This window comes from Oryza glaberrima, chromosome 1 (assembly GCF_000147395.1).
Source record: "Oryza glaberrima chromosome 1, OglaRS2, whole genome shotgun sequence".
NCBI lineage: Eukaryota > Viridiplantae > Streptophyta > Magnoliopsida > Poales > Poaceae > Oryza > Oryza glaberrima.
Genome location: NC_068326.1, coordinates 35180441 through 35190982, shown reverse-complemented (window position 1 = coordinate 35190982; position 10542 = coordinate 35180441). Strand labels below are relative to the sequence as shown.

Below are 10542 nucleotides of genomic sequence, written 5' to 3'. Positions count from 1 at the left end.
GAAAATACCAAGTTCTTTAAGATCAAGAGTGATATGTTACAGACTGCACGCATTTCTACATCACGTGTCCTATTTCCTATATGCGAGTTCCAAGTGCTTCTTTACTCGGAAAAGGAACAAGAAAAGGAAAAGAAAAACACCCAAGTGGTTCTTAACCTGGCTACCTTTTTTACCTTTGCCTTTGTGTGCGGCATCTGAATTGAATTTGTTGATCTTGTGCGGGTGCAGGTTTCGGGGTCTAAAATGTGTTCGGTATCTTTTCCGTTTTTCTTCCCTGGTATATGAACTATTAAGCACGTTCGGTTTTTCTTTCATTTAACACCTTGAATTTTCGTTGGTCAAATGTGCAAACTTTCAATGTTGACGGGTCAATGAGAATTTATTGTAGTTAGATCACGAAATCGCATCATTGGATTGTCATCAAAATAGTTTGATAGTTTCATAATTTTTTTTCACGTGTAAGTTGTAGCTGTGAACTTCACGTCATAATTTTGTATGAACCAAAAAATATATAAATGTAAAAAAAATGAGGAATAACAACTTAAGGCGGCCGCATTAATTTTTTATTTAAATTAGGAATTGAAAGTTTAATTTTGTAGCAGATACTCCCTCCGTTCCATAATATAAGGGATTTTAAGTTTTTACTTGTACTGTTTGACCACTCGTCTTATTAAAAAAATTTGCGCAAATATAAAAAACGAAAAGTTGTGCTTAAAGCACTTTGGATAATAAAGTAAATCAAAAAAAAATAATTCCAAAATTTTTTGAATAAGATGAGTGGTCAAACCGTATAAGAAAAACTCAAAATCCCTTATATTATAGAACTGAGGGAGTACTTAACATGGTTAAATCTATCTAATAATTTCTTAACTCCCCTACGAAGCTTAGGTGTAGTGATAAGAAAAATCGAGGAGAAGGATTGGTACAAGTTAACAACTTAATCAATAGATTGTGCATATAGCAAACAAGTCTATATAATAACACAAAGAGAAAGAAAGAAGACCCATTTTAGTTGATAGTGGTATTATTACCCAAAAATTAAAAATACGTTCAATTTAGACCTACTTTTATAAGCATCATGCCAGCTACAGCTACAGTCACAGCCTCTTTCATCCCTTTTTCTTTCTTCCAAAAAACGCTCACCTGTAGTGATGGATCTATGTGAAAGTTGTGAGGTCTATGTGAAAGCTGTGGGGTCGAATGACCCTACAGCTTCTTCACATTCATTCTTGAGTACTAAATTTTTCATGGAAATCCATTCAAATCTACACAAATAATCCCACTGAAATATTTAATAATAATAATCGATCTCACAAAGTAACTTTATCTAATAATTTATTGTCTCCGCCACTGAACTTAAGTGTAGTGATAAAAAATCGAGAAGAAGGTTTGGTGCAAATTAACAACTTAAACATGAAATTAAATTGTACATATAGCAAACAACCCTTTATAATAACACAAAAAAAACCATTTTAGTTGAAAGTGGTATTGCTAAAAGAGTTAAAAGTATTTCAATTTAGACCTACTTTTATGAGCAACATGCCAGCTACGGCTACAGTCACAACCCCTTTATCCTTTTTCTTTCTTCCAAAATACAAACGCTTACCTTACAGTGATGGTTCTATGTCAAAGCTGTGGGGTCCGTTGACCCCATAGTTTCTTACAATCATCGTTTAGAGTTTCTTAAATTTTCTATATTTATCCGTTGAAATTTACACAAATAATCCCACTAAAATATATAGTAATGATAATCGATGTCACAGAGTAAATTTGCTGGCTCTGCCACTACTCACCTGTAACCCCCCAACTATGCCACCAAACACACATAACTCATCGCCTCATCATCGTCATCTATCTCCGCATCCTTATCCCACCACGTCCCCCTCGCGCTCACGCGCACAGCAACAAAGAAAAAAAAAAAAACCCGTCCCTTTTCCCTCGCCGCCCAACCGCTCCCCCACCCCACGTGTCGCCGGCCCATCGGCGGCGGCGCCTGCGTGGGCCGTGTGGCCCACCCTGCGGCCCCTTCCCGAAAACGGAACGCCCCCCCTCCTCCCCTCTCCACGTCACTGCGCGGTGGGCCCGCGCGTGCGTCCAAGAAGCGTGACGTAAGCAGTGACAGAATCCGCGCCGCCTCTCGGGGCGCCCACGTGTCGCGGTCAAACGGTCAGCGCGGGGCGGGGGCTCGCATCGCATCTGCTCCACGTGTGCGCTATCGCGGCTGCGGCCGCACGGGCCACACGTGTCGCTTGCCCCCGGCTCTATAAATGCCCGGCTCCTCACCCGGAACAAGTTTCAAGCCCTCCTCTCCTCATCCCAACACTAGTAGGATAAAGCCACAGAGAGAGCAGTAGTAGTAGCGAGCTCGCCGGAGAACGGACGATCACCGGAGAAGGGGGAGAGAGATGAGCGGCGGTCAGGACCTGCAGCTGCCGCCGGGGTTCCGGTTCCACCCGACGGACGAGGAGCTGGTGATGCACTACCTCTGCCGCCGCTGCGCCGGCCTCCCCATCGCCGTCCCCATCATCGCCGAGATCGACCTCTACAAGTTCGATCCATGGCAGCTTCCCCGTACGATAATCCTCCTCCTCCATCCTCCCAATCATCACCACCATCAACGCCGTCGTGAATTGATTGATTGATTTGGTTTGATTTGTTGGTGTTGTGTAGGGATGGCGCTGTACGGAGAGAAGGAGTGGTACTTCTTCTCCCCGCGAGACCGCAAGTACCCGAACGGGTCGCGGCCGAACCGCGCCGCCGGGTCGGGGTACTGGAAGGCGACCGGCGCCGACAAGCCGGTGGGCTCGCCGAAGCCGGTGGCGATCAAGAAGGCCCTCGTCTTCTACGCCGGCAAGGCGCCCAAGGGCGAGAAGACCAACTGGATCATGCACGAGTACCGCCTCGCCGACGTCGACCGCTCCGCCCGCAAGAAGAACAGCCTCAGGGTAAGCAAAAACCACACCCAAGATTCCATCACTAAATTCATTACTAAATCTGTGTTCATCGTGATTATTGATTAATTTAGTCACCTAATTATTCGCCCAAAACCGCAGCTCGATTCGAACAGCTAGTGGTACTTCTAGATGGATACTACTATTTAGATATTTGATATATTTATTTTGCAACTTGTTTAATCAGCTCATTTCGCTTTCGAAATGAATTGGGAGGATAAGCTTAGCGTGGCCCACGGCTTTGGGCCGCAGAAATTAATTGGAGACGTTGGCTCATCTCATCTCTAGGGCCGCACCTACGTGGTGCAACTTGCGCAGCCACGATCGAATCGTTCGAGCGTGAAACCCATTGCCGTCACCACCTCGCCTCATCCCTTTCAGGGACCAATCGGTTTTTAGCCCTACGCGCCCCTGCGATCGCGACGCCCACGATAGCTAAATCCCGAAAGCAAATAAGCAGTAATCGGACAGCGACTCGACCGGGATTAGTTAAACAATGGCTTGATTAATTAGATGCTGGAATTTGGAGCCTTCTGATAAGTTTAGTTTTGCACTTGGTACTTTAATTTTTTTTTTGAGTGAGTGTAAATTTGTTTCTAAACTTTGTTTATGAATTTGTTTTGTATTGGTGCAGTTGGATGATTGGGTGCTGTGCCGGATTTACAACAAGAAGGGCGGGCTGGAGAAGCCGCCGGCCGCGGCGATGGCGGCGGCGGGGATGGTGAGCAGCGGCGGCGGCGTCGAGAGGAAGCCGATGGTGGGGGTGAACGCGGCGGTGAGCTCCCCGCCGGAGCAGAAGCCGGTGGTGGCGGGGCCGGCGTTCCCGGACCTGGCGGCGTACTACGACCGGCCGTCGGACTCGATGCCGCGGCTGCACGCCGACTCGAGCTGCTCGGAGCAGGTGCTGTCGCCGGAGTTCGCGTGCGAGGTGCAGAGCCAGCCCAAGATCAGCGAGTGGGAGCGCACCTTCGCCACCGTCGGGCCCATCAACCCCGCCGCCTCCATCCTCGACCCCGCCGGCTCCGGCGGCCTCGGCGGCCTCGGCGGCGGCGGCAGCGACCCCCTCCTCCAGGACATCCTCATGTACTGGGGCAAGCCATTCTAGACGACCAAAAAAAAAAAAAACAACCGCATTGGCAGCAATGGTGTCACTGAACACCGTGCAGGCTAGCTAGCTTCATGGCCGGTGAACTTTGACTCAGGCGAGCCGCCGGAGTTGACTCAAAGATAATTAAAAGAAGTGTTTTAAGTGGATTGGATTGGATTTCAGAGGAGATGAGGACTCGAGAAAGGCGGCGATGAGACCGTGGTTGGGAGGACCCTGGCCTGGACTGAACGACGAGGAGGCAGCAGCAGAAAGATGGTGCAATTGCATCGGGTGGCATGTCAGTGTGTGTGTATAGTGGCATGTACATAGTACATGGTGTTTGATTCGGTATACAGGGGGCTAGCTTTCCTGTTTCTGTTTCTTCATTGGTTAATTATTACTCCCATTATAAGGTCTTCTTCAGGGTTGCTAGCTTAATTAATTAATTAATTAATTAGCCCAGTGGTTGAAGTGTAAGTCAAAATTCATCAAGTCAGAGACTGGAATAATACAATACAGTACTGTAGATATCTTTTTTTTTTGGTAGATGCTGGTGTCTGTTTGTTAGCAATGGAAAATAAAATGATGGAACCATGCGAGGAAAAAGCGTGGAATTAATACAACAGACGCATTTATTTTCCAACCGAGCTGCACATCACTACAGCTGGAGATGATCGATCAGATGAGCGACCAAGCAAAATAAGCTTGGGCGCGAAGGAAATCAAACGTGCCGCTCTGTGCGGAGTGAGAGGAAAAAACGTGAGGAATTGGAGTGCGCGCGTAGACGACATATGGGAGAGACGGGTGGATATGCACGCATTGAACGATGAGTAGTCGGTCGGTTCAATGCGCACGTGTGGGGGGCGGACGTAGTTTGGTTGAGAGGGTTCATGGGGCGGCGCGGTTGACGACGTTCTACATGCGGCCTCGTGCTTATCGCCTCCGGTTAGCCGGCGTGTTCCCATTCCTGTTCTCCAGGATATGCTCCTGCTATACTCCCTCTGTCCCATAATATAACAACCTAGCATTCGTCTCATAATATAACAATCTAAGACTAGATTAGACATTTTATAATTCATCGTAGCCTTCGTCTCATAATATAACAACCTAAGACTAGATTAGACATTTTATAATACGATGAATGAATGAAATGTCTCGTCCGGTCTTAGATTGCTATATTATGGGACGGAGGGGTAAGTATATTGCACATTAGTACATATAAATCAAGTCATATTAGGCAGATTTTATTCCGAAGATTTACTCCCTCCATTTTATATTATAAGTCGTTTGATTTTTTTTTTCTCAGTTAAATTTATTTAAATCCGATGAAATTTGTTGGAGTAATTTTCATCTGACTGGACCTAACTCCTGTAGAACTGAGCAGCAAAGCAAATAGCGCAATGGATTTATCCAGGAGTAGTGAAGCTAGCCATGGTTTTCAAAAAAAGAAGCTAGCCATACTAGCTCATCTCGTCTAATCTAATCCATCCTGCCATCGACGCTTTTACTCCTGTACTCCTGTGCACAGCCACGGTCCCGGACAAAACTGCTGACTGCTGCTTCCAGAGATAAGATCCATCCACCCGTTCAAATTCACTGCATCCGTCATTCTCAGCCGGCTGTAAACGCGCCCACAAAAACAAAAAAAGCGGCGTCACTTTCCTCGAACTTTCCGGCGACGTTTTCGTCCGTTTGCACGGAGAAATTCAATGGTTCTCACCCATGTATGAGTCCATGACGACCCCATCTCGTCTCTCTTCTTCCTTCCCGAGATCGCGTCGCCGTCCTCGGCCGCATTTCTGACGCTACGTTTTTGAACGGAAGCGGCCCGCCGATCGTGTGCTGCTACTGTTCACCGGTTTCCAACCCGAAAACGGCGTGAACGCCTAGTACAGGTCGTATGTGAAATTCTTACCGGGACTCGGGAGTAACCGAGCAAGAGCTTGTTTAGTTCCCAACTTTTTCTTCAACCTTTTAATTTTTCCATCACATCAAAACTTTTCTACACACGTAAACTTCTAACTTTTTTCTTTAAACTTTTAATTTTAATCAAACTTCTAAATTTGGCATGGAACTAAACACACCCATGGGCTGTGTTTGGAACCCTAGGGGCCTGTTTAGTTCACGAAAAGAAAATTTTTGAGTGCCATATCGGGCATTTGACCGGATGTCGGAAGGGGTTTTCGGACATGAATGAAAAAAACTAATTTCATAACTCGCTTAGAAACCGCGAGACGAATCTTTTGAGCCCAATTAATCCGTCATTAGCGCATGTGGGTTACCGTAACATTTATGGCTAATCATGGACTAATTGGGCTCAAAAGATTCGCCTCGCGATTTTTCCCATAACTGTGCAATTAGTTTTTAATTTTATCTATATTTAATACTCCATACATGTGTCCAAAGATTCGATGTGATGTTTTTAAGAAAAAGTTTTTGGGAACTAAACAGGGCCTAGGTTTCCAACCCCTTTTCCTCGTATTCCGTACACACGTTTTTTAAACTGTTAAACGGTGTGTTTTTATACAAAAATTTTCTATATGAATGTTTCTTAAAAAAATTATATTGATCCATTTTTTTTAAAAAAATAGTTAATATTTAATTAATCACGCGCTAATACCTAGGACATGGGTTCCCACCCTCTATACACGAACAAAGCCTAAATGGTTAGTCTTGTGATTGTCCAGCCTAATGGAATTTTCCTATAGCTATAGGCCTCAAGTGTTAGAGAAGGCTGAGATTTTGAGATACTAGTACATGGCTAGCTGGTGATCAACAAAATAGTTGGGCTCCCAACTTTAACTTTTCTGAATTTTGTATACTAATAGAAAAATATTTTTTTCAGGCAACCAAAACACGCTTATGCAAATGACAAGACCCTCCACCCGCAATTTAAGACCTATGAAAATAATTTTCACCGGCGGGCCTTCAACCGCCTGTGAAAATCGTTTTTTACATGTGGCCACACTAAGAGCCAAGCATGCAAAAATATGCTTTTCGTCTGTGCCGCCCTAATGTTACCCCGTCTAAAAAAAGTATTTTGGGCAAAAAAAGAAAAAACAATTTTCACTGCATGCAAGCATCGGATTTAAATCAGAATCAGATCCACTGGAACAAACAAGAACAACATATCCACTAGAACAAACAATAACATGTTACAAACGATTTTTTCAAGTGAACAAATACGTTTATGCATGCAGGCAAACTCTCTGCCTGCAATTTAAGGCCCGTGAAAATCTATAGTTACGTAACTACATATTTAAGTTCTAGAAAAGTTACGGCTTTTAGAAGGGATAATAATCTCCTGCTGCCGAACGAAAGAACCTAGGCCGATTGTACATCGAACTAGTAGAGCAGGCAAAACAAGGAGAGATGCTGAGACCTGTAATGGGCTTCGGTGAATATGCTCTATAGCCATGTGTTTGTTAGACCCAATATCAGCCCATCATGTTCATAGAGCGAAATAGAACTAAATTTCCGGCCCATAGACATGGATGGCATAACTGGGCCCTATCACAGATCAGCTGGATGGGAAAAAGTTCACTTTCAGTCTCTGAAACGCAAAACTTTGCATAACAACTCCTCTGACTATTAAAAACGATGAAAATGACTTTCATAGCAATATTGATAGTGGTATTCGCTGATATGACGTCCATGTGGTAGCCCAATCACTAAATATTAAACTTAAAAAAAAGAATTAGATGTGGGGCCTATGTGTCAGTGCCCTTTCTTGTTCTTCTCTCTTTCTTCTCTCCTTTTCCCCAACCATGGTGGCAATGCAACGCGCGCTCACGAGCCCTCCTGCTATGCCGCAGCCTTCTCCTCCTTCTCCGGCATCGGCTTAGGCGGTGGTGGCGCCAGCCGTAGGCATGGGCGTGGCCTACCGCCCTCCGTGACGGTGAAGTGTCAGTGTCGCTAACCTCAGCTTCCGCAGTTTGCAGATCATGTGGCATTGCCTAGTGAAAGCCTTCTAGTAAATTAGTAAATGTGTTCGCCTATTTTAACAGAGATCAGCTGCTGAAACCAACTTTCCCCGTTGCATTTTCAAATATTCAATTTGCACAATCATCACAGGCGATCATCACAGGCGCGACTTAAGGGCTGCCACCGCCGCTTGCTCCCTTCCCGCGGACGGGGAGGGTGAGCTCGAGTTCGATGGGTTTCAATGACCACTGTCGCTGCCATCGGAAGCTCCTTGTTCAATTCTGAGGGGATTGAAGAGGATTGGAGATGATTGAGGGGGAATAATTCTACACCACAATAGATGTGAAATAAATCCCCACCAATTCCTCCCTTAAAGGGATTAACTAAGTAAGGCCTAAAGGGGGAAGACGAAGGGAGGGAGAGGAGGAAGGGAGGTTGAGGATGACATATGGGCTCCATGGAATATTTCCAACTTCCATGCTAACTCAGCGTTTCTGACCATGGTCAACGTACCATACTACCATGTCACTCAATACCACCCTCAATACTGCCATATGAATTATTTCGTACCAGCTTTAGGACTTGGTGGGGATTATTATACCTGATTTGCGGTTGAGGAATACGAGTAAAATCCAACCAATAATTGAGAGAGTAAAAGTGGACTTTTTCCTCAACTGGACGCATCGTTTCTCTGTTGGGCCCAAGTCCACTGTGGGTCTCAGTTCTTCCTGTAGAAGGCTAACTGCAATTTTCAGATAAAACAAGTGTTAATAAATCGTGTGCTTTTTTTTAATCCAAGCTTTACCTACTACTAGTACTACTCATACCTGCACTGTACCAATCGTAATTCGTAGGAGTTGTCTAAAGAGAAGAGAACAAACGTCTTGTCAGAGTTGGCGATTATCTAAGAGCAAGGCTAATAGTGAAAGTAGCAGTCGGCGGTATCTAAAGTTAATACTATATATTGTTTATATAAAAGATTGGCTCTAGATTGGCTTTACGGAAGCAAGAATAGGTTTAATTGTTGCATGTACAGGTGATCAAAACTAAACTCCATCTCTGTAGCCCATCCTGCTTCAGCATGAAACTAAACTATACTTGGAACCACACATTATGCATATGCACATAAGATCAAGTAACTGAACTATAGACCTACAAAGTGAATAAAATATTTCATCTTGCCTAATTTACCGTGATATCGTCCGGCGCTTACAGAAGCGCTCGCTTCGCTCTCTCTCATGCTTTCTCCCTCCTCCACGTATGATAATGCTGATGTGGTGCTTCTTATCGCCGGCTGAGCACAATACTATTATACCTGCTCTCAAGTTAGATTCAGAGAGTTTCAGACGGATCATGCCGGAAATCAAAGAGCCGGACGTGATCGATCTGGTCGCAGAATAACCGGCGGATTTCCTCTTGCGGTTGGATGGTCGCGCACCATGGCACGGCGCTAGCTAGCGGAAGAAACGCCCAACGACAAGTCAAAAAGCGCGTGTGCGTATGTGATTTTGGCAGAATTGGCGTGGTGACGTGAAGAAAAAACAATTCAGCAAGCCGCTCGGTTGTGGAGTGCCAACTTCGCAATCGAGTAAGTCCTCCCTCCGTAAAAAAAAAAAAACATAAACCCAGTTTTTCATGCCCAACATTTGACCGTCCGTCTTATTTAAAAAAATTATAAAAAAAAATTAAAAAGATAAGTCACGTATAAAATATTAATTATGTTTTATCTTCTAACAACAATGAAAATACGAATTATAAAAAAATTTCATATAAGACGGACAGTCAAAATTAGATATGGAAACTCAAGGTTTGTCTTTTTTTTTTGGGACGGAGGGAGTATACTCGAGTAGTTGATCGAGTGTGTTCCAAGCAATGGAAATCTCACCCCATTTTTTCTATTACTAGCCGTTCCTTCATTTTGCAGTAGGGTTACAGTAGTTACCTAGTAATTAAGGAGTACTAGTTCTACCTTGATAAACTAGATTCTTTTACTGACATGGAGTGTTTTACCGACTCAAAGCGATGATTCCTTTTACTGTGCTTTGCCGTTTACCTTGCTAATTAACTTGCTAAATTTGTGGCTAACTCGTGGTAATTAAGTTACGTTGTATGATTCTTGCAGATGGTGTTAGACAACACCACATGTAAGTAGTACAATATGCTGTGTTCACGTGATCGTTTGGTTAAGCAAGCTACAGCGAGAGCAATTAAAGGTCACACTAGATATTTAGGTTGTGTTTAGTTCAGCGTAAAGTTTAGATTTTGATTGAAATTGGAAATGATGTGACTGAAAAGTTGTATGTATATGACAGGTTGATGTGATAAAAAATGACTGAAATTTGGATCAAAACTTTAGATCTAAACTTTGGAATAGGCCGAGAGCCTGGAACAATGACACCGACCATAGCGAATGGAGGGAACATGGTGATGTGGATTTATGTTGACACCTCGCCTGATGCTCATTCGACGAATCAGTTGGGCCCTCGTGCGCTTGCGATCTAATCCTGCTCGTAAAAGTGTCTTTTGGTTTAGCTTTGGCTCTGCATGAGAATGAGAGATCCATCAAAAGACAGTGAGTAG

The 10542-nt window shown here is 44.2% G+C and overlaps 1 protein-coding gene across 1 annotated transcript; it reads left to right on the top strand.

Moving 5' to 3' along the window:
• Nucleotides 1-2280: 2280 nt before the first annotated feature.
• Nucleotides 2281-4566, top strand: LOC127756478 (NAC domain-containing protein 48). Its single transcript, XM_052281813.1, has 3 exons — nt 2281-2571; nt 2671-2945; nt 3586-4566. The coding sequence occupies exons 1-3, from the start codon at nt 2406-2408 to the stop codon at nt 4054-4056; spliced, it is 912 nt and encodes a 303-aa protein (XP_052137773.1). The 5' UTR covers nt 2281-2405; the 3' UTR covers nt 4057-4566.
• The last annotated feature ends 5976 nt before the right edge of the window (nt 4567-10542 follow it).